The sequence below is a fragment of the Drosophila yakuba genome, chromosome 2R, assembly GCF_016746365.2.
Source record: "Drosophila yakuba strain Tai18E2 chromosome 2R, Prin_Dyak_Tai18E2_2.1, whole genome shotgun sequence".
NCBI lineage: Eukaryota > Metazoa > Arthropoda > Insecta > Diptera > Drosophilidae > Drosophila > Drosophila yakuba.
The window spans coordinates 14,867,946-14,891,031 of NC_052528.2; the positions used below are offsets into that span (position 1 = coordinate 14,867,946).

Genomic DNA, 23,086 nt, shown 5'->3' on the forward strand with positions numbered 1-23,086 from the left:
GGAATCCCGATTAGATTTAGATTCCAGAAATACTACCATTTACAATTATGAAGTTAGTCACCGCGAGCGGACTTGCGGAAAATTTTAAGACACGCCGTGAGGCAAGTGCATATGATTCAATTTCAATATTGAAATACTGATAAAGAACTCAACCACGGTTAGACCTGTTAACAAGAAACCACATTTATGTAAACACACGTGAGTTACCGGGCTTCGTTTCTCGTAATGTGCAATTATTGACATGACAATGGAGATCAAAGAAAACAATTTAATACCCTATAAAACCGGAAATGCATTAATTTGGAGAAAAAAGTTATACATATCCAGTAAGCCGTGCGATTTCAGTACACATATAATCGCTATAAACTGTTTCATAAATGACACTCCTTGTGATCCAAACACTTGTACTTGTCCGAATACAAATTTAAACCTAGATTTTATCCACTGAACCATTTCATTTAATCTACGATTAGCATAATATTGTATAAATTTTAAGTTAAAGTCGTTGGGCTAATTTTTGCCATGACTTCTTTTCAGTATGTCCTCATGATATTTCTGATCTGCGGCTGTATAGCAAAAGAGTGTAAGTAGATCCTAATACAATTCCTTCAAATGCTTCATTCCTTCGAGTCCTATATTCCTTTGAATGTTGTTATTCCTGCAGATAATATCTTTTGTCAGTATGATTTGGCCTCCTACTACTACAAAGGACGCAGCCAGTTCTTTGAGTGGCACTTGGACTCCAGACTGTGCACCCACTTGGTCCTTGGTTCTGGAATAGGTGTGGATGGGAAGACCGGTGAACTGAGGATCACCGACAAGATTCTGCTACTGGAGAAGAGTAAGTTAAAGTAATCAAATAGCTGATTGTATATCTATAACTCTTTATAGACAAACTGAACAGCGTCAAAGCGATGAAGTCGGATAGCATTAAGAAGGTGATGTTTACCATCGGTGGTTGGGAGGAGGATTCCAGCTCGTTCTCCCGCATGGTAGCCTCCTCCAAGAAGCGGGACAATTTCTATACCTCTATGTTGAACTTCATGTTCAAGTGGGGATTCGATGGCGTCCAGATCGATTGGCGCTATCCCACACTGCTGGGTGGGCAGCCGGAGGACCGTCAGAACTTTGTGATCCTCCTGGAGGAGCTGGGATTAATGTAAGTCCCGGCAGGTGAATCTTCTTATCATCTAATAAGTGCTTTGCCTTTTTCGATAGCTTTCGACATCACCAGCTTATTTTAATGGTGGCTGTGCTGGGACGAACAAGCCAGCGCTACCTGCAAAGCTACAATATTCCCGAGATAGTAAAACACTCTGACTTTATCCACCTGATGATGCACGACGAGCAGGATCCGTATCGCTTGCGTTTGGCTTACAATGCTCCACTTCGTGGATACGAAAACAGCGTTGCGGAGTCCATTGAGCATTGGAAACGAAATGGAAAAGCTTCAGAGAAGCTTATCTTGGGCATCCCGCTCTTCATGCGCTCCTACACCATGGATAGGAATCAATCGACAGTAGGATCGCCTTGCAAGGGACCCGGCAGACCGACTAAGCAATCCCACCGTCCCGGCTTCATGACCTACAACGAGTGGTGCGTGCGGGAGTCCAAATGGAGCAGGAAGTTTGACCAGGTGGCCAAGGTGCCCTATGCCACACTGGGTGATCAGTGGGTAAGCTACGAGAGCCCGGCAAGCATCTGGGCCAAGATGCACCTGTTGCAGGAGCACAAGCTGGGTGGCGCCATGGCCTGGACCATTGACGTAGACGATTTCCGGGGCACTTGTGGCGAGAGTTATGGATTGCTTCGTGTGATCTTCGCCGCCTTGGGCGACAAGAACGCCCTTACAACAGAGAAGCCGACCACAGAAGCCACCGGAATGTGTCCACATGATGGGTTCAAGCGCAATGGCTGGGACTGCCGTTTGTACCATGAGTGCCGCGATGGGGAGAGGATCTATTATGAGTGCCTGGAGGGTCAGTACTTCGACGAGAACCAGGTCATGTGCCGACCAGCCGCAGATGTCAGGTGTGATCAGAACTTTGTCATTTGGCGACCAGGAATGCCCGTTTACAACTACAAAAACATGCCACTAAACCTCAAGATCGTTGAGTAGGTCTTTAAAAATGCAGAAACTGAAAACCACGAGACTTTTTTTGGACAAATAAAATCTAGCACTTTACTGATCCAGAGTAGTCGCACCTGTTGGTGTTAAGGTCAAAGTTCAGCCCAATGGGACAATCAAAGTTGTGGGTTTTGCCGCCACTGCAATAGTAGAACTTGGAGCAGTTGTCCGGATCACGAACGTATCCTTCGAGCGCATCAGCTGGACAACTGAATCCTTTACTGGTCGTTTCCTTGTTCGATTCGGTGGTCAAACCAGATGGGGTGTTGCCGCCGAAGAGCACACGGTTGATTTCGTGCAGCAGGGGAAAGGGCTGCTGACCGCAAGTGCCGCGGAAGTCATCCGATTCCAGGGACCAGACCATTATGCCACCCAGATGGTGGTCCATCACGTACTGCGCCTTTAGTGCCAAGCTACGTGGATCTTCGTAACCCACCCACTGGCGCTGCCTGTAAGCGTAAGGCACCTGCTGTGTGGCCTCCCATTTCTGTGTCCACTCCTCCAGCTTCATCATCTCACAGAGCTCGTTGTAACCCAGGACGCCCGGTTCGCGGGAGAAGTTTCCTGCAATACCCTTGCCGATATGCGGCGCTCCTGGTTGATTGTCCTCGGCATTGGCTAACGTGAAGGAGCGGCCGTAGAAAGGAACTCCTAGGATTAGCTTTTCAGCAGGAGCACCTGCTAGCAGCCAATACTTGACCACGGCGTCCACGTTCAGCTGCTGTTGTCGGCCGGTAGAATCACTTGCATCACTTTCAGCAGCATACAGGGGAGCATTGATGCCCACCACCTTGTCCCACGGTCCGTGAAGGTCGTATGCCATCACATTAATGAGGTCCAGATACGGGACAATAGCCGGAATGTCGTACGATATTTCAGCGGAGAATTGTGCGGAACCCACAGCAGCACTGAGCAGGAAACCAAATGGTTCCAAGCTGAGAAGGGTTTAAGGGTCAGAGATGGGGCACATCAGAGCACATAATTATCTTACCCCTCCTTCAGCTCCTTTAAAAAGGTAATGTAGTTCGAGCGATCGTCGTTTTCCAGACTGTGACGCTGGCCAGGATACTCCCAATCCAGATCCAGGCCATCGAATCCGTGGCGCTGCAAAAACCTGACCACATCATCCACGAACTTGGCCCGCTTCAAGGGATCACGTGCCACTAAGGAGAATCTCTTGGAACCCTCGTTCCAACCACCCACGGCCACGAGCGTTTTCAACACAGGATTCTTTAGCTTGAGGGCATTAAAGCTCTTGATATTTCCGCGTCCACTATTCTCCTCAAGATCCAGATAAGCGTCAATCACTCGAAGCTGGCCAGTCTCCTCGATGCCCAGGAAGGCGTAAATAAGATGGGTGCACAAAAACGGATCAATATCTTCCACGCCGAACTTGCCCTGACCAGGTCGATAAACGGACCACGTGCCCTGGTAGCACACAACGTTTTCTGCAAGGGGATTTCACCGATAATCCAGGAAAAGTGTCCATCCTTGAAACTTACTTGAAGAGTTGCCTTGTGCAGATGAAGCTGCTGCCATCAGGATTGCCCCGAGGAGCAGCTTAACTAAACCAGATGCGCTCCGCATTTCTTGACCACTAAATGCATACTTCCCGCAACTCCATGACTTTTATACACCTTAACTTTATGATAAGACAGTGCAATAAATGTATTTGCAGTTCGCTTTTAGTAAAGAAAACATGGTGTTTGCACACTTGTTGCTCAGGAGAGCATCGCAAACAACATGGGCCGCTTCGAGGGCCGACTGGGTCTCCAAAATCAACAATAACACCTAGGGCTATAGGTTCTAGAACTTCTTAAGCTTGGACAGCTGATTGTTGCGCCGCAAGGCCAGTTTCCTCAGGCGGCGCCAGTACTGCTTGGAGTTGGGGTCCAGTTCGTCCAGAGGAATTATGCGTTCCGTATTCAGTGTCCACAGCCATTCGGGGTACTCCGCATCCGGTTTGATCTATTCAGCAATAAGCATTCCATACAAAAGAGTGCACTAGGAAACTGAAGAGTGAAACTCACCTTGACATCTTCTCCTGCTTTCAGATAGTTACTCCCGCACACATAGTTCACCAGTTTGTTGGCATCAGTCTCCACGGGAATGACTTTCTTCTCCACGATGGGTCCCAGCTTGCCAAGTTTCTTCTTCTTGCTCGCTGTGAGGTGTATTTACCATTAGTTGTTAACTATTTAACGTGGATGTGGAGGCTCACCTGCCGGCGCTGGCTTGGCGGCATAAAAACGTGCACAGTTTCCTATCGATGGAGCTATAAACCGCTGCCTTGCCATCTGGAAAACTGCCGTTAAGCTGGTCATGTTTGCTATGTTTTATTTAATCCGGTTTTGTCACTTTAATACAAAAGTGAATGTTAAATTACAGATAGATATTTACTAAACTATCCGTTTTGTTGTATAATCTACAAACTGTAAATGTGCCGTTGCATCCCTGGTTATAAAGTATACGTCCAGTCAGCTGATTTTTCAAAACAAAAAACTATCGAAGTTGGTTTTAAATAAAAAGGCAGCATGTTATAAGCCTTTTTAAGATATGAATTGTAAGTCACTAAAACGACATTGTACTAGATGAATTTGTGATATTTACTGTCAATTATTAGCATAACAAGACATATAGAGGTGGACTTTCGTGTTTATAAGCCTTTTCCCATAACATTATCGACTTACTGTCGCCACTAATTCGGCGCCGGCTATAACGAATATTACACAAGTAACAGAAACTAAATAGTAAATAAAAAACCTTAGCAAAATGGTTGGACTGAAATTTCCGTCGAACCGAACATTGGGCACCATTTGTGTCTATGGTGCCGTGGCTTCCATATCCGCAGTGATGTACATGAAATGGAAGATGGAGGATCGGGTAAAATCTGCGGAGTACTACAAACTGGCGTTGAAGGCACTGCGTACCCATCGAGGAGCAGTTGGCCTGCTCGGAGAGCCCATCAAGGACTCGGGCATTGATCTGTCCAATGCCAACAACAATTGCAATGCCGAGGAGGCACATTGCGAGGTGGCCGTGCGGGGCAGCAAGGATAAAGGTATGCAGATCCATTGATTTTGAAAGCAGAACTGTGGCCTTATCAGCCTTTCATTTGCAGGCACTTTATACTTTTGGGCCTCTAATCAGCCGGATAGAGGCTGGCTGATCGACCGACTGGAGCTGGAAACCAAACTCAATCCGGAGAAACGTTTTCTGCTGAAAAAATCGGAGGAACTAACCTTCAATCTGCCCGAGAGTATAAGCAAACTTCCCGCCCAGCAAGTTGATTCCAATGGTATTCTATCCGAAACGGATCAGCAACCAGAAACACATTCAAAGTGACAACAATGACCGATTCAATTAGTTTATTCTCTTTAAATTTGACTAATTCAAGCAATCTTAAATGTTTTATAGTTATGTTATTTTAATTACAAATTTATTGTTTTTATAAAATCAAAGTCTTTAGTTATTGTTTGTCAATGGAGAGCTGGCAAAAATGTTCAGTGATTTAGCATAGTTCATATTAATGCTCATTCTAGGTGGTTGGTTGGTGAACAATCGGGAAAGCGGAAAACTTAAATGAGTGCTCCTAATGATACCACTTAAAATAGTCGAGAGTCGGCTGGTTGGTTGGTCTTCCGAGAAGAAGAATTACCTGGCTCATCTTGAGCACAGATCTCGTGCTTGATTCGTTTACAATTAGAATAATACATAGGTCAGAGGACATGATAAAATCCGCGTTTAATGCTCTTCTTAAACGATAAAGGCGACAAATGGTGGCGATCGTGACGCAGACGAGGCGGCAGTGCATCGTTCACCGTTAGGCTAAAGTCATCCAAATCCTTGCAATCAAATCGTCTCCGATCGTAATCAATATATGTAGTTATGTATACGCACTTTCGTCGTTGTATAACACAGTATAAATACAGGCCGTATATATATATATAAGTAGGTATATGTTCGTATGTATATAGCCAATTACAGACATTTGTTTTCGGCTGGCACCTGAACCTGCACCTGCCCGCCCTCGTATTTCGTATTCCTGCTACTTCGTTCTGGATGCTGTGGTGTTAATGCTGGTGATCGGTTCCTATGCTCGCTTGGCCATGGCAAGTGGAAGACTGTTGGGCCGCTTTGTCGACTGTGTCCGCTCCTCTTCCGCTTGCACCTCCTGGTCTTATTGCGTCTTCAGTTCCTTGCCAATGCTGTACGAAACGATTTTGCTCCAGTCGATCTTGGTCCTGGTGATAGGCAATTGGCGACGCATAGCCTTGAAAGTCGTGTCCGACATCGTCTGGTAGTTCTCCGAAATGGCCAGCTGGTACTCGTTCTCGGCGTCCTCGATCAGGCGGATAACCTCCTTGGCCAGCTGCTGCTCGTTGCTGACCACCACACTCTCGCGGCACTCCTTCGAGGACACCAGCTGAACGTTGCCGTCCTCATAGTAGTGCACCTGCACCTTGAGGACACCCTTCAGTTCGGCGGATCCGCTGCCCGCCTGGAAGGTGACGTGCCACTGGGAACGCCATCGGCCGTTCCAGTAGTTCTTTGGCTGGAACTGATGGTCTTCAACGCAAATGGTCAGGGTGATCTGGTTACCCTGCGCCTTCCCGAAGACAGAGCTGACCTGTTAATATAATTGTCCGGGTTATTGTAAGCAAAAGAGCTTCCTCGTTCGACATACCCCGTGTCTATAATGACTGGCAGTGTAGGCGAGCGTCTCCAGGTCGAGGGCAGCCCTCCAGGGCTCCGCAGTGGCATCTGCCTCCACGTCCTGGTAGTCGGAAGCCTCTTTCCGGAGGTGGTCGTATTTGAAGGCTTGCTTTGTGCGCGGGTCGTAGAAGCGACCGTTTCCTGGAATGCATTTGCTTATCAGTGGGGGGCTCAAGATATCGACAGAAACCCAAACAATGTGTGTAGGTGACTCATGGTGGGCTTTGTCCATTTAAGGGCATTGATGGAACTCAACTCACCCAGATCGTTGTGTTCCGATATGATGGCGTTATGATCGGTGCCCTCGATGCGAACCGGAGTCAGCTGATCCTTGTTGTATTGGGCGAAGGCGTGGCTAGCCCCATCCTTCAGTAGAGTGTCATTTTTAAGGAGCTCCCGCACATCGTTAAACACTTCGTTGAACTCGCCGGGCGGCGCATGTAGGATGAAGTCCGATACGATGCGCACCTTCTCCGCATCGGTGATCGGGGTCTGCTCCATAGTTCCACTGGTGATTCACGAAATCGGGGCTGGGCGGTTGTTTGGTTTGGTCTGGTTTCCCCTCCGGTACCTTGGGCTCTACCTCTCGACGGGATCTTCGTGTGGAGTGATTGGACGTTGCGGTGTCGCTGGAACTCTTCCTTGACCGTTTTTTCGGCGCTACAATCTTTTTTCTCCGCAATTAATGGGCCAAGACGATGACGATTCGATTCACTTTTTTTCTCACTCTTTGCTAGGGATGGTAAATATTTGTGTACCTGTACCGGATGCAATTCACCGTACTTTACGGTCGGTCTCCACTGCTTCATAATCCGACGGGTGAATGGCACAATTTATGGCGGGTTACTTAAATTGCAAGTACAGTAATTTCTGACAATGTAGAATGTAATAAAGGAAAATTATAGAAGGAACATCGATTTCAATATATATAACATAATTAAAACATGCAAAGTACTAAAGCAAATTGCATTGTACTTGTTACAGGAAATAACGTTTATTAATATTTACATTAAATGCTGTTTAAGTTTTCAGTTTTGCAAGTAACAAATTATAATTAATATAGGACTATCAGTATTTTTTAAACCTAGTACTTATTAATTACAATTAAAAGCGTAATCTTTCGACTTCCTTCCTGTTTTTAAGTATATTTGTTAATATGCATCATCTACTCAGTTCAGTGTGAATGAGTCCCATCAACTTATTTTGTGGGGTAGTGTAGATAGGGTAAATTATCGATATAACAGAGGAACATAACCGTTAATTATCGATGACCCAGGAATTGAAAGTGTCTCACATCTCCAACGCCGCTCGATGTTTTTGTTGCATTGTGTTTTTGCTTTTGAATTGGGCGGTTGTCTCGCGCGTCGATCGCAGTTTCAAAATCGGTGTGCCACCGCAGCTTCGTTGCAAGCCGACCATAAAAGCGATCAAAGTGAAGGAAAATACGTTTTGCGATCTTTTTATTTAAAATAATTCGCCAAAGTGTACAAGTTCACAACGAAAAACCATCGAAAAGTGCCTTTTTTACCAAAAGTCGTTGGTAACACACATACCAACGCTACGGACCGAACACGCACACAAATGCGCGCGCTTGGCGGTGTGCGTGTAACCACTTTTTTACCTGGTCTTACCTGTTTGCGGAGCGAAAGAGAGAGGGCAACAGATACGAAGAAAGAGAGTGCCAAAGCGGGCGAGTGAAAGATAAAAGTGAACGAAATATCATGCAGAGCAGCTGCACCAAAATCGGAATCAGTAAGTTTACAATCAGGGCGCGCACTGTACGAATTCGATTGATAATTATTGAGCGGTTGCCATGAAAATGCAGTCCAAACAAACGGCACACTGAGAGAAACGCAAAGAGAAGAAGAGTGCAAATAGAATAGAATAGAAAAGAAGTGGAAGAAGAAGTAGAAGTGGGCAACACAAACAAAAGTAAAAGGTGTGTGAGTGAAATAATACTGGGTGATTCACAAAGAAGTGCTCAAAAGTGTTGCGGTTGAAACAAAGAGAGTCTGCGATGGCGGATCGCCGCTAGAGAGTTTGTCAACCAGTGTCCACCGAATGTCCAAAAGCCACCACTGCATCAACATGTCGGCGACCCATCAGGCCGGCCACCTAAATCCCGCCCAGCAACAGACGCACCAGCAGCACAAGCGAAAATGCCGCGACCTTGGTAGGCGACTAATCCCCGCGAGACTCCTTCTGGGCGTCCTCGTGGCCATCAGTCTACTGTCACCCGCCCTCGCACTGCAGTCGCCGCCGGACAAGAACTTCTCCGGCGATAATCGTAAGCCCGCCTTCAAGAATTGCGCCGGATACGCTCCAAAGGTTAAGGAGGAGCAACCGGAGAACACCTACGTGCTCACCGTCGAGGCCGTCGACCCCGATCCCGACCAGGTCATTCGCTACAGCATCGTCCAGTCGCCGTTCGAGCGGCCCAAGTTCTTCATCAATCCCACTACGGGCGTCATCTTTACCACCCACACCTTCGATCGCGACGAGCCGATCCACGAGAAGTTCGTCTTCGTCACCGTCCAGGCGACGGATAATGGTCTTCCTCCCCTGGACGACGTCTGCACCTTCAACGTTACCATCGAGGACATTAACGACAATGCACCCGCCTTCAACAAGGCTCGCTACGACGAGTCAATGTCGGAAAATGCCCAGGTGAGTTACCTGGCCCACTGAGTCGAAGTTGGCCCACTCCATCCACCACCGCTTGCCAAACTCGCGGACCCCGGATTACTGCGGTTTGGCCAAGCTGGTGAGTCGGCACTAGAGTGATGCCATTCTTTCTGTCTTGCCCCCCCTTGTGATGTCATGTACCCCAATTTAATTGTTACTAAAAGTTGATATATAGTTTCTTTTTTGACTGGAGTGTACTAGAAATGTCTTTCAACCAAAAGCCCATTAAAAAAAAGTTATAACTGCAAATAAATTATCTGTTAGCTGATAGAAGAGATAGATTTATGTAGCACAGACCAAAATAGTTTTCAAGAAATTTCAAAGAAAAAAAATATAAAGTCAATGTGTCTTGCTAGGCTGTTTGTAATTAAAGTTCTATATTTTTGTGACCACTGCAAGTCATGGATCATTGGCACCACAAGATTTGCACCCCGCCCACCTGGTCATTCCAATGGACTGAGACTGAGACTCCCACTGTCCCACGTCCTACGGTGTTAATTAAACACTTGGCCAGTTCATGGGCGAACATCTTCTTGGGCGGAACTAGTTTTCGCTTGGCGTAGGAGGGCGACCACTTGGAGACGGGTTTTGGGTTCATTGCTCGCCCGGTTCGATACTGAAAACCTTGAAACCCTTTCCAACGCCTTTTCTTTTACGCCATTTCCATGTTTGCGACCAGAAAAACTTGTCGTACCACAAACGGTGGTAGAAAACTAAATTTAGCTAAGTACTTGTAATAGCGTGCAGTTGCTTAGCCAAAACAATAACTTTGTATCGAAAGAGTAAAATTAGGTAATTAATTTGTTTTGTTTATTCATCATAGATGAGAATATATATTTACATTTTCATAAGTAATAACATTTCAATTGAATTCAACATCGAAAGGTCTTTTTCTACGTAGTTAACGTATTGAACTGCAGATAGTTATCTAACTTATAAGTGTTCTTTCCCTCGATTTCCTCCTCATGTCCACAACAAACGCTGTTATATTTAGCAAAGCTTTGTCAGCAGAGAAATTTTTTGCGAAAAGGTTTCAGTTCTAATTGGGCTTTTGCTCAGGTAGCATTGAGAAAGTAGAGGTTGAGGAAACTAGAGCGGGGTCATGTGCTTGCTCCTGGTTTGGGCAAACTTGCAGGCAAGTTGTGTTAGCGGAAGGAAACCAGAAACCCCCCAAATATCTGTGGCTTTATCTTTACCTTCTATTTGCAGCCCGACGCGGTGGTGATGACTATCAGCGCCAGTGACTTCGACGATGGTAACAACAGTTTGGTCGAGTACGAGATTCTCCGAGAGCGCGACTTCCAGTACTTCAAGATCGACAAGGAATCGGGTATTATCTACCTGAAACGACCGATTGACAAGCGGCCCGGCCAATCGTACGCGATAATCGTGCGGGCATATAACGTAGTTCCAGATCCACCGCAGGATGCGCAGATCGAAGTGCGCATCCGGGTGGTGGAGTCCTCAATTAAGCCGCCATCATTCGTAAATCCCATCGATACACCCATTTACCTGAAGGAGAATCTCAAGAACTTTACACATCCGATCGCCACATTACGAGCAGTTTCCAATATGCCGGACAAGCCGGAGGTGATCTTCGAATTGAACACCGGCCGCACAGAGCAGACGAACAGCAAGAACACATTCGTGTTCAATCAGATCGGCAATGAGGTGACCATTAGCCTGGGCAAGACCCTGGACTACGAGGCCATCACGGACTACACCCTCACCATGATTGTGCGAAATACACACGAACTGGGCACCGAACATCAGATCAAGATTCAGGTGGAGGATGTCAACGATAATATCCCCTACTACACTGAGGTTAAATCGGGCACTATCCTGGAGAACGAACCACCCGGCACGCCTGTTATGCAGGTGCGTGCCTTCGACATGGACGGCACATCGGCCAATAATATTGTGTCCTTCGAGCTGGCCGACAATCGGGAGTACTTTACCATCGACCCTAATACCGGTAACATTACCGCCCTGACAACATTCGATCGCGAGGAACGCGATTTCTACAACGTAAAGGTTATTGCCAGCGACAATTCGCCATCCAGTCTGTTTGATAATGGCGAGCCGAACCGTGGCCACCAAGTGTTTCGCATCTCTATTGGGGACAAGAACGACCACAAGCCGCACTTCCAGCAGGACAAATATCTGGCAGAACGACTGCTCGAAGATGCCAATACCAATACCGAGGTAATTGAGGTAAAGGCAGAGGACGAGGACAACGCATCTCAGATCCTGTACAGCATTGAGAGCGGTAACGTGGGTGATGCTTTCAAGATTGGCCTCAAGACTGGCAAAATCACGGTCAACCAGAAGTTGGACTATGAAACTATCACGGAGTACGAGCTGAAGGTGCGTGCCTTCGACGGAATTTACGATGACTACACCACGGTGGTTATCAAAATTGAAGACGTGAACGACAACCCACCTGTGTTCAAGCAGGACTACAGCGTCACTATCCTGGAGGAGACCACATACGACGACTGCATCCTCACTGTCGAAGCCTACGATCCGGACATCAAGGATCGCAACGCCGATCAGCATATCGTCTATTCCATTCACCAGAACGATGGAAATCGGTGGACCATTGACAACAGTGGTTGCTTGCGTTTGGTCAAGACGCTGGACCGCGATCCGCCCAACGGTCACAAGAATTGGCAGGTTTTGATCAAGGCCAATGATGAGGATGGAGTAGGAACCACAGTCAGCACAGTGAAAGAGGTCACTGTCACGTTGAAGGACATCAACGACAACGCTCCGTTCCTGATCAACGAAATGCCTGTCTACTGGCAGGAGAACCGCAATCCTGGTCATGTTGTGCAGCTACAGGCCAACGACTACGACGATACTCCGGGAGCAGGTAACTTCACCTTCGGCATTGACAGCGAAGCCACACCGGACATCAAGACCAAGTTCAGCATGGATGGCGACTATTTGCACGCCAACGTCCAGTTCGATCGGGAGGCTCAAAAGGAGTACTTCATCCCCATCCGTATAAGTGACTCTGGCGTTCCGCGACAGAGTGCCGTAAGCATACTGCACCTGGTGATTGGCGATGTTAACGACAATGCCATGAGCGAGGGATCGTCGCGCATCTTCATTTACAATTACAAGGGAGAAGCGCCGGAAACTGATATTGGTCGTGTGTTCGTTGATGACCTAGATGACTGGGATTTGGAAGACAAGTACTTTGAGTGGAAGGACCTTCCACACGACCAGTTCAGGCTAAATCCCAGCACGGGTATGATCACCATGCTGGTTCACACCGCCGAGGGAGAGTACGACCTGTCGTTCGTCGTGACCGAGGATTCCATGTTCGTGCCCCGTCACTCCGTAGATGCTTATGTCACCGTGGTGGTCCGAGAGCTGCCGGAGGAGGCGGTGGACAAGAGCGGCAGCATCCGATTCATTAACGTAACCAAGGAGGAGTTTATCAGTGTGCCGCGCGACTTCCAGTCACCAGATGCCCTTTCGCTTAAGGATCGACTGCAGCTCTCGCTGTCCAAGCTGTTTAATACGTCCGTATCCAACGTGGACGTGTTTACTGTGCTCCAAAACGAGAATCATACGCTCGATGTGCGCTTCTCTGCCCACGGCTCACCTTACTATGCTCCGGAGAAACTAAATGGAATAGTGGCCCAAAACCAGCAGCATTTGGAGAACGAACTAGATCTGCAGATGCTGATGGTCAACATTGACGAGTGTCTGATTGAGAAGTTCAAGTGCGAGGAATCCTGCACCAATGAGCTGCACAAGAGCTCGGTGCCATACATGATATACTCGAATACAACATCGTTCGTGGGCGTGAATGCCTTCGTTCAAGCGCAATGCGTTTGCGAGGCACCATTAATGAGACGCTGTTTAAACGGAGGATCTCCGCGGTACGGGGAGAACGACGTGTGTGACTGCATAGACGGTTTCACCGGACCCCACTGCGAACTCGTCTCCGTGGCATTCTACGGTTCTGGTTATGCATTCTACGAACCAATTGCCGCCTGCAACAACACCAAGATTAGCTTAGAGATCACGCCCCAGATCGACCAGGGTCTGATCATGTACTTGGGACCACTAAACTTCAATCCGCTGCTGGCCATCTCTGACTTCCTGGCTCTGGAGTTGGACGATGGCTATCCGGTGCTGACTGTGGACTACGGATCGGGTGCCATTCGCATCCGCCATCAGCACATCAAGATGGTGGCTGACCGCACCTACCAACTGGACATTATCCTGCAGCGTACCAGTATTGAGATGACGGTGGATAATTGCCGTCTGTCCACCTGCCAGACCCTGGGCGCCCCCATCGGCCCCAATGAGTTCCTCAATGTGAACGCACCGCTGCAGTTGGGCGGCACTCCGGTTGACCTGGAGCAACTGGGACGGCAGCTCAATTGGACGCACGTACCAAAACAGAAGGGTTTCTTTGGATGCATTCGCAATCTGACGATCAACGAGCAGACTTACAACCTGGGAATGCCTTCCGTGTTCCGAAACATCGACAGCGGCTGCCAGCAGTCCGTGGCCGTGGCGTTCAGTTTTGGAATAGATAGAAACTTCATCATCGCGATCATCGTATGTCTCGCCCTACTGCTGATCATCCTGTTGGCAGTGGTTGTTCAGAAGAAGCAGAAGAACGGATGGCACGAAAAGGACATCGATGACATTCGCGAGACGATCATCAACTACGAGGACGAGGGTGGCGGCGAGCGGGATACGGACTATGATCTAAATGTCCTGCGCACCCAGCCCTTCTACGAGGAGAAGCTGTACAAAGATCCTCATGCATTACAGGGGAACATGCGCGACCCTAACGACATACCCGACATCGCCGACTTCCTGGGCGATAAGAAGGAGAACTGCGACCGGGATGTGGGCGCCACCACCGTGGACGATGTGCGGCACTACGCGTACGAGGGTGACGGTAACTCCGATGGCAGTCTGTCCAGTCTGGCGTCCTGCACCGATGACGGCGATCTCAACTTCGACTACCTGTCCAACTTTGGACCGCGCTTCCGTAAGCTGGCCGACATGTACGGCGAGGAGCCCTCAGACACTGACTCCAATGTGGACGACGACCAGGGCTGGCGCATCTAGGAATCTTCGCCAGCCGCGGTATGATGACGTAGAAATTGAAAAGACTTTTTATATACTAAGAGTTGTACGGATGTTGATAGTGTCGGGACAAGGCGCCGGCCTAGCCGGCTCCAAAGTCGATTCACAGATAAATACCCATTTATATGGGTAAACTATATATTATATATATATATATTTTTATGGAGGAATATTGCAAGGGCCCTGGGGAAGACGTTTTTGTTTTTTGTTGTGTAAATGCAAAAAGTGATCTTGATCTTACGTAAACAAACTATTTAAACTAAAGCAAATACTAATGTAGCCAAGCAACTACGAACAAACCACTAATTTCTGCAGAACTGTTAATTCATTGATTCCACGCATTAAGGGAAACATAAATGGGTAGAAATAAAATCGAAAAATAAATTAAAATGTCCAGAAAACGAAATATTCCTAGAAGCGAATCCGAAATCAGTATGCATTTCTCGTTGCATAAGACTTTATAATACCAACACTAGTTATTAGCTTATTTTATAACCTACATATAATATGTTAGTTGAAAGTACATTACAAAATATAGTATGAGAAATCATATCGCATTAGGGCCCCAACAAGGCAGATCTTCAGTTAGCATTCGTTAAAACTTCCGAACTAAAAGAAATTAACACAAAATCAAAGGGGAAATACATTTGATAAGACAAGTCGGTATTTCTAAGCTAACTCTTCGACCTTAATTTATCTAGAGCCGTAAACCCTATCAATATCAGTATAAGTTCTTAGGGTTGTCTTCTAGTACATGTATAAATCAGTTTAACCTAATTTAAACTTATCGAATCGAATCGAGGGAGACCCAAACTCTTCCTCTGTAATTGCGGATGAAACTCGTGTGCATCTATATCCATGTTATATTATAGGGGATATAATATATATATAAATATAGAGACATATATGTAAGTGAAAATGTTCAATAAATCAATGCGATATGTATTTTTGTAAGTCTTTTCCCATAGACACTAAGACTCAATTAAGCCGTTAGGGGACATTTTTTACATGCCAAGGCAAACCAATCATATTTCTATGATTGAGTTGAGATACTTTATTTATATATAGTACATAGTAATTAATTGTATAATTTACAACAAACGAAAGATCCACACAAATACACAACAATTGTGTTAAAATAAAAAATATAATAAAATCGAATTCATTGTGTTCTATATTGATCATTTTACGATCGAGATAAGCGTTTGAGGAAGTGAGTCAATCTGGCATGCGCTACGTTCGATTGGAGGTGCCATTTAGAACTAGACATATCTGAAAGCTAGCCCCGTTCCCTGGATTTTATTAGAAGTAATGAAAATGTACACAACTGCTCGAGTTAGCTATGTTTGCTCAGCGCCAGACGAACATACATATATGGTCTTATGTATTGTGGGTACATAGCCACTTATATATAAATGGTAAGTCATTGACTGAGGCGTCGGCGAGCGCTACTGCAAAGTGTAACCGGAGGAAAAGCGTCATTATCTTATCAGCGGAAAGTAGGTTACGCTTGCCTTTGGATTCGTTCGGTTTGAACAAAATCGATTGCGGCACAAGTCAATGAACAAAATTGGAGCGGTTCAATTTGTAAATGGCGGGCGAGTGGAAAATAAAATGTGTATTCATTGCAGCAGGTGCAGTTCGGTTGCCCACAGCTGCATTTGTATCTATGTGTGGATCGCTGCAGCCGGGAACTTCATTAAGATTTGCATGCCTGATATGTCAAGGCATCCGAGGATATCTGTTAGATATGACTTTGGGCCAGATGAATGTGTTGCAGCTGCTGTCTGGATGTCCTTTCAGGCCGAAGATTAATGGTATGTCTAGCAGGGTGTGCTTGTCTGAGTTGCAGCCAAAATAAATCAAAACTACTTGGCTTGTTTTTGAGTTCAACAGTTTTTTATTCTAGGAAAGTTCGATTTCAATTGACTCTTCAAACGAATCAACATTTGGAAAGCCACCGAAGACAAAAGAAACTTGAAGTGCCTTTCGCTTTAAGAGATGCGAAGGGATCGATTTGTATAGATGTCGAGGGTCCATCAAATACTCAAATTTTGAATCAATTATATGCAACCGTAAGTTTGAAGTATGAAGCACTTTGGAGAAACAAAAAAGCAAACATTTCTTGGTATCAAATTGTTCCCATTGCGGAAATGCCCGACCGAAAAAATCGATCTGACGACGACAGATGTCTTTTCAATTTTCGTCTTAAGCCTCAAGTTCCAGCTGAAGAAAAAAAAGAGCAGCAAAAATTTGTGCCGGACATGCCGACGTGAGGTTTCACCGGCAACATGTGGCTCTGGGACGAGGCCCGAAGATCCAGAGGAAGCGCAGAGAACAGGCGAAAATCGGCAAGTAAAATGGTTGAGTAATCAAATAACCTCTTCTGGCTACCTGCGCAGCTGCAGCTGCCAACGCACTCCTCAGGTGTGTATGGGCCCGATTCTTTAGCATGGCATTGTATGGTATAGTATGGGTATGGTATGGGTTATTGTGTTGTATGGCCCCTGGGATGTTTGGCCAGTGGATTAACATAGCGGAGGGAAGGCATCAACAAAATCCCGGGAAGGTGGAGTGGCGTGGAGTGGTGGTCGGAAGAACCCAAGCCAAGGCAAGATGAGAGAGCAAAGACTTGTCTACCTGGGCTCACCTCACCACACTCACACACACACACACACACACGCAGATACAAATATTCCCGCGTTCAGATACAGATACAGGTACTGAGATAACTCACCTTGACGCCAACGCCAGCCGCACCAAGATACACAGATACTCACCCATACCGGGACAGACTTTAACGGAAAAATGAAAGCAAATCTTCGTTACGAACTTGGCTTGAGGAAAAACCAGTATTTCTGAAACGGCTCCGATCGAGGTGTGTATCTGTTGGATTGAAGCCTCTCCCAGGGCTTCTCTTTCGCCGCTCCGGTCGAGGAGTCTCTCTTTGAGTTCAAGTTCCATTCCCCAGTCTTCAAACTTCTGCGCAACCCAACTCGAACTCCTTAGCTTAAGATTGTTCTTCAGGTACAGAAATGTCCAGTGACCCAAAGGCTTTTGTTTTGTCCCTTTGCTAAAGGCTTTTTATTGGAATTACATTTAATAATAAACATTTATCTAAAACAACTAAATAAATAACAATAGTATTTTATTTCTATTTGAATATTTTAAAAGCAAAATTGGCTAGCAGATCTTTGAGTCTTCTTAGTAGAGATTATCGTATTCAATCCACTCAGCTCGAAATCTACTCAACTCAACACAACTCTTTCTGTCACGCACGAATCGAAGAACTCCCTCGTCTTTCTGCAGAAACAGAAACAGCGACAGAAAAAGATACAGATACTTCCACAGCTACAGCTACAGCTACAGATGGATACGTATTGATGGGGCACGTCTTGGCGTTTTACTACCTGTTGATGGGGAAGATGCTGCTGCCAAGGTCTCGCTTTGATTAATTATGGTGGAACGGAGTGGAGTGGAGTCGGCGACGATGAGCGGAATGTCCACGGATGAACAGTCGAATGCAAGACTGCCAAGATGCCTATTAACACTAGCTGCCTATTCATCACAGTTTCAATTACGCGACTGCCCAGACAGACGGACTACATTGATTTGAATTATTGAAGGGGGCATCGCTATAAACACTGTTATTTTGCCCAGTTCATTACACTCTGGAAGTGAGTGTATGTTCGTTCATGATTATTTAGCATTCGGCAGGGTATTCATCCTTTCACACATTGAAACTAAGTGTAAGAAGTTCGTAGTTCTTATCCTAGAGTGGGGTCGTGTTTCACTTTTCTAAAAGTATTTGACTGGTTCAATATGTTTTTCACATTGTCTTTGTCTTTTGTCATAACATATCCAGCTCAGTATTTATTGAGTTTCAAAGATATCCAACTCAATATTTATGGAGTTTGAAAGAAGACTCCAACGTGAAGCATTTGAAGATTTTCCTATCGTTTCCCTAGGGCCTTAATGCCAATGCAATTTGTAGTTCCAGACTCAAGATAACTTTAGCATATTTAACTCCTCTACTTTTTGTACTTCTGACACTTGCTGTTTGCAAATTTGAATGGATTCCAGGTGATCTGTAATCTTGTGCAAATTAATTCCTCCCTCATCCGCTGGCAATTATTTTTCCGTGACCTCGGTGGCTTAGCTGTTTGACCATCGCCAGTAGAAGTGGTTTCCCTGGCGGTTCTCCTCCAATGAGCAGACACTGTCAGAACCCATGGGAAAATGAAACTGGGCGGACTATGCACTTATGCACTTACATGATATATGGCGACCGCAGGCGGTTCCCCTTGGCCATCTTATCACCATGACGCCTTGTAGGGCACTAATAACTCTATGAAGTCGGTACGTGGCTTCTGTGCTAAAACGCTTATTAGCTGGCCACCGATTGCTTCAGTCCACTCAGAATCGGAATGCATAGCAATGAGACTGCCGCTCATAAAGGGAAATTTTCGAAAAAGAAGACGATAAAATGCTGACCATTTGGACGTGCCCGTTTGCCGACGATTCTTTCCGATCATCGATGCCCGGCACGTACTTGCAGCCTGATTTGTGGCGATCAGCAGGGATCGGCAACACACACTCGTGGCAGAAATAACAGGGCCGGGATTAGAGAAAGACATAACCACCAAAAGGCGATTCTCGGAATGCAGAAAAAATAACAAACAAGGTGTGCAAATTCGCACTCTACCACAGACTACTCATACCGATTCTTTTGCATGTCTGGCTTTCTATACACACTTGGTCATTTCTGTGCAGGTGCCTTGTCTCCATTACCCATAACATCGCTGAAATGGTTGAAAGCTGAAACACTTTGCAAAAATATTGCAATCAAGGCAGAAAATATGGTCTTAAACTAGTTTCGCCACGTTTTCGCTGAAACTGAGACCAGCACTCGACTTCGCACAAACGCTGGCCAAACAACAGTCTAAACAAAAACTGAACTGGGCAAAACAATAAAGCAAACAACTTTAAGCTGATGTATCAGCGAAATTCAGCAGAATATATTCAAGGATAACCCCATATAATAAACTCAAATTAAACTCACAAAGATCTCAATGCTGATCCACACCCTATACATTTATCTCCCTCATGCTCATAGCCAACTATCAATCTTGTGCTGCAAGACCACAAAATCGAACATATTGCTCATAGCACACACATTCATTTGGAGTGACATAATATTTGGTGAAAACAGAAGCGGAAATAGACCAACTGTAGAGAACACGGGGTGAAACATATTGCATTTAACTAGCAAAACATCAAATCACGAGACCCACAAAATGCCACTGGACTAAAGGAGCGGTGCGGCAGAAAGTATTACTAAAATACATATTTTACCGCAGGAGGGTGGCATTTTTGGATCGGCGGTGGTGGTTGGGTATAATGTAGTCCCAGAAAGTAAAGCAAAAACTACCAAACAAAACAAAGGGCAAAACTCGAATGGGGGACAGCGACAACAATAAAATTAAAATGAAACTTCGCTGGAAACCCTACAAGTGAAATATGACCCTAATACAACTGTCCGCATGGCGGGGGAAACGAGAATCAACCCTCTCTCTCTGCTCCGCCAAAATCCAGAGCAGGAATACCATAAACTGGGACTCCAAACTGGGAACTCCGATCTCAACTGCACAGGGGAAGAGGAACAACCCCCAGCGCCATGACAAAGGTGAATTGTTCGGTGTGCCCAATGACAACTGCATGCTCGAGTTCGGATTGCTCGGGGTTCCGATCCGATACGATCCCAAATTGATAAGCCCCTAAAGCAGCGCATGAAAAATGGGGTCTGCCCAACTGGAATGCATTCATTTGGTTCACTTCGACATTCCAGGCGAGCGAGTTGTGGCAGGCAACCTATCTATTCTTGTTTGCAGATTGCGCGCTGCATGCACCAGATAGTGGATATCTTTTGTTTGTTCCCGACAATCGTTTGATAAATGGCGCATTCGGTGGTTAAGCTTCCTCAAATCTCCAAAATACTTATTCACAAACAATTTGCTCACTAGGCAGAAATGTCTCCGATGATCAACCGAAAAAAGCACGTTCAGCGCTGACAAAAGACATCGGATACAGCTTAAGTCTGCAAAAAATGTTCATGGAAACTATTCGTCTTAGTTTTGAGACTTATGAATGAGAAATGTAGCTGCACTTATCACAGAAACTTCGATCTCACAAGAATGATTTTGTTATAGGAAATAAAGAAAATATCTAAGAAATGTGCATATATCTTACGACAAAACGTATGTGATCAATGAATTTTCTTCGATATTAAATGGGTTCAAAGCTATGTTGTAAAAGGTAGAAATGCATCTTTTCTGCCATTTTAGTACAGTGGTACGGGCTTGCAGCAATTGAAAATAAAATGTACAATTCGACTAGCAGCGTGAAAATGGAGCAATGAGCTGGTCAGGCGAAGCCAACTTAAACTAAAGCCAGAGACAACGAAAAAATACAAAAAACTAAAAGAGAAAAAAACTATAAAAACGGCAGCAGCCAGTCGACTTTACCAATAAATCGACCGAAAAAGCAACGGCGAAGAAGGCATTGACACAAAAGTTTCGTTTTACGGGCAAAAAGGTGACGGGTGTCGAGTTGAGTGGCTTGCGGCTAAGGAAATGCAGGCCCGAAAGTGCAGCCCGTAGAAAGTGCAGTTCGCGACCCACTTTGGAGGTTGGGGGCGATTCCACAGTGTGGAAAATCCCCTCCATTTGTGGGGCAATTTCGGTAACTCGATAGGGAAATGTGGCCGCAGTTGGCGGCCTGCCGGCAATGCGGCTTAATAAAGACGGAATCGGTGGAGCAACATATTACGGCCCATAACTCATTTCACAGGTCCAGCGAGCGGATATTTCAATTGCCCAAAACTCGGGCCACACATCGTGAGAATTATCACCAAAGTGCCTGTCCTAATGCATCCAGATTCCGCGCCCTAGCAGCTCATAAAAAAACCACTTCGAGGCAAACAACCGAACAATAGAGGCATATGGATGGATGGCTTAGCGGCTCCGTAAGATAATAGCCGGAATCTTTGTCATTGCTGGGTAATGGTAACACTCGTAAACCCTCATGGGATCCGGCGAGAGCAGGGCATTTGACAAATTAGTCGGTCAGTGGGGAATTTTAAGTGCAACAGGGCCAAATACATGGGGCACACATGAGCACATGCGTGCTGTCGATTCCCCCCATTTTACCTTGGATGTGCAGCGCCATGCATCCGAGGTGCACCATTCCAACTTTAAGCCACCCAACTGCACAAATTGCACTTACAGCTCGCTGTTGTAAGCTACTCGATTGTATTTTTGAGCTTATGTGGCTGTTGCAACTGGCGACGATGATGAGGTTGGTCAGGAACGACAAGGGTAAACGCTGAATATTATTAATTGGATTTAACGCAACTTAGGCAACGGGTGCAGTGCGTATGGGTTCTGTAAAAACCGTACAAAGTTAGCATGCTACATGGGTAGGAACCTTTGTATATGGATCCGATCCTCTCCAGGTTTAAACTTGTCAAACTGAAAAGTTTAATCTATTTTTACGCATTTCAAAAGATATTAAACTTAATAATCCAAAACATCATAATAATTAGTACAAAACTAAGACCGAGGTTGACTACTGAACTAAGTACATTAAAGTATAGGTAGTTTTAGTGTATATACAGTATATAGCGTTATTTACTAGCAGAGTTTTTAAAGTGCGCTTGGCCAAAACGCTGTGCTTTGTTACCTTTTCGCCATAATGCAGTTCTAGCCAACTTCAAGGTGCTGCTGCTGCATTATTACTGCTTTTCATTATGCCAATAGACCGTTTTGCACTCGCACCTTTTTTTTTTGCGCTGCTGGGCATTTCTGCGTAAATTGCATTTTACGCAGCACTAATGCTCAGAACGAGGTCATTTGGCCGTTCTGGGATTACCTCAAAGTGCAATTGTCTATGGAAAATATGCTCTACGGTAGCTGTTCGTGCTTTTGAAGTCCGCCGTTTGTGCGATGACCACTGGTAATTTTGGAGGCGAACGTGCCGTCACAAAAAACCCATCTAAAGTTGCCGAGCGGCGGCTCATCAAAGCGATGGCCAAACTTGGAATGGCTGACACTGCATTTCCGGTGGCCACTGTCCAATGGCCCTTGGACTGCCCCACTCCACTTCCAGCGCACGCATTTCAGTGGTTCCGTGACGCAGGCGCAATGTTAGACTAATTTCAATTACCTCAAACGGCTTTTAGGCAAATTGGAAAACCTTTGTGACCGCAGATCACTTCACCGGGGGGCCTCCTATTGAACCGGAAACTCCGAACTGATGCCCAAACAACGTTTCAAATTCAAGGCAAACAAAATAGAGAGATCGCTGTTCATGGGAGTGCGTTCTGTTGAAACAAATGAAGCGCGAAATTCAAACAAAACAAATGGATGAGGAGGA

At 45.8% G+C, this 23,086-nt stretch overlaps 6 protein-coding genes and 1 long non-coding RNA gene across 8 annotated transcripts; 3 read left to right on the forward strand and 4 right to left on the reverse strand.

Moving 5' to 3' along the window:
• Positions 1–358: 358 nt before the first annotated feature.
• On the forward strand, positions 359–2,195 carry LOC6530705 (chitinase-3-like protein 1). Its single transcript, XM_002091560.4, has 4 exons — positions 359–583; positions 665–841; positions 892–1,159; positions 1,219–2,195. Exons 1-4 carry the CDS (start codon positions 523–525, stop codon positions 2,117–2,119), a joined length of 1,407 nt encoding a protein of 468 aa, XP_002091596.1. The 5' UTR covers positions 359–522; the 3' UTR covers positions 2,120–2,195.
• On the reverse strand, positions 2,155–3,736 carry LOC6530706 (chitinase-3-like protein 1). The gene is made up of 3 exons (XM_002091561.4): positions 3,631–3,736; positions 3,120–3,576; positions 2,155–3,063 (listed from the first exon to the last, which is right to left on the reverse strand). The coding sequence occupies exons 1-3, from the start codon at positions 3,713–3,715 to the stop codon at positions 2,175–2,177; spliced, it is 1,431 nt and encodes a 476-aa protein (XP_002091597.1). The 5' UTR covers positions 3,716–3,736; the 3' UTR covers positions 2,155–2,174.
• A 35-nt stretch (positions 3,737–3,771) lies between these two features.
• On the reverse strand, positions 3,772–4,574 carry LOC6530707 (39S ribosomal protein L54, mitochondrial). The gene is made up of 3 exons (XM_002091562.4): positions 4,350–4,574; positions 4,159–4,292; positions 3,772–4,096 (listed from the first exon to the last, which is right to left on the reverse strand). The coding sequence occupies exons 1-3, from the start codon at positions 4,450–4,452 to the stop codon at positions 3,935–3,937; spliced, it is 399 nt and encodes a 132-aa protein (XP_002091598.1). The 5' UTR covers positions 4,453–4,574; the 3' UTR covers positions 3,772–3,934.
• A 182-nt stretch (positions 4,575–4,756) lies between these two features.
• Positions 4,757–5,559, forward strand: LOC6530708. The gene is made up of 2 exons (XM_002091563.4): positions 4,757–5,189; positions 5,250–5,559. The coding sequence occupies exons 1-2, from the start codon at positions 4,901–4,903 to the stop codon at positions 5,471–5,473; spliced, it is 513 nt and encodes a 170-aa protein (XP_002091599.1). The 5' UTR covers positions 4,757–4,900; the 3' UTR covers positions 5,474–5,559.
• LOC6530709 (F-actin-capping protein subunit alpha) lies at positions 5,480–7,592 on the reverse strand. The gene is made up of 3 exons (XM_002091564.4): positions 7,105–7,592; positions 6,816–6,985; positions 5,480–6,758 (listed from the first exon to the last, which is right to left on the reverse strand). The coding sequence occupies exons 1-3, from the start codon at positions 7,343–7,345 to the stop codon at positions 6,309–6,311; spliced, it is 861 nt and encodes a 286-aa protein (XP_002091600.1). The 5' UTR covers positions 7,346–7,592; the 3' UTR covers positions 5,480–6,308.
• Positions 7,593–8,172: 580 nt separating this feature from the next.
• Positions 8,173–15,598, forward strand: LOC6530710 (DE-cadherin). Of its 2 annotated transcripts, none has more exons than XM_002091565.4 (2): positions 8,173–9,511; positions 10,739–15,598. In XM_002091565.4, the coding sequence occupies exons 1-2, from the start codon at positions 8,906–8,908 to the stop codon at positions 14,633–14,635; spliced, it is 4,503 nt and encodes a 1,500-aa protein (XP_002091601.2). In that variant the 5' UTR covers positions 8,173–8,905; the 3' UTR covers positions 14,636–15,598. The 2 variants fall into 2 exon arrangements, with proteins under 2 accessions (XP_002091601.2, XP_015052739.1); XM_015197253.3 differs by lacking the exon at positions 8,173–9,511 and adding an exon at positions 10,558–10,664.
• A 2,110-nt stretch (positions 15,599–17,708) lies between these two features.
• Positions 17,709–19,283, reverse strand: LOC120320982. The gene is made up of 2 exons (XR_005560529.2): positions 18,928–19,283; positions 17,709–18,872 (listed from the first exon to the last, which is right to left on the reverse strand). It is a non-coding gene; the product is annotated as an uncharacterized LOC120320982 (long non-coding RNA).
• Between the last annotated feature and the right edge of the window lie 3,803 nt (positions 19,284–23,086).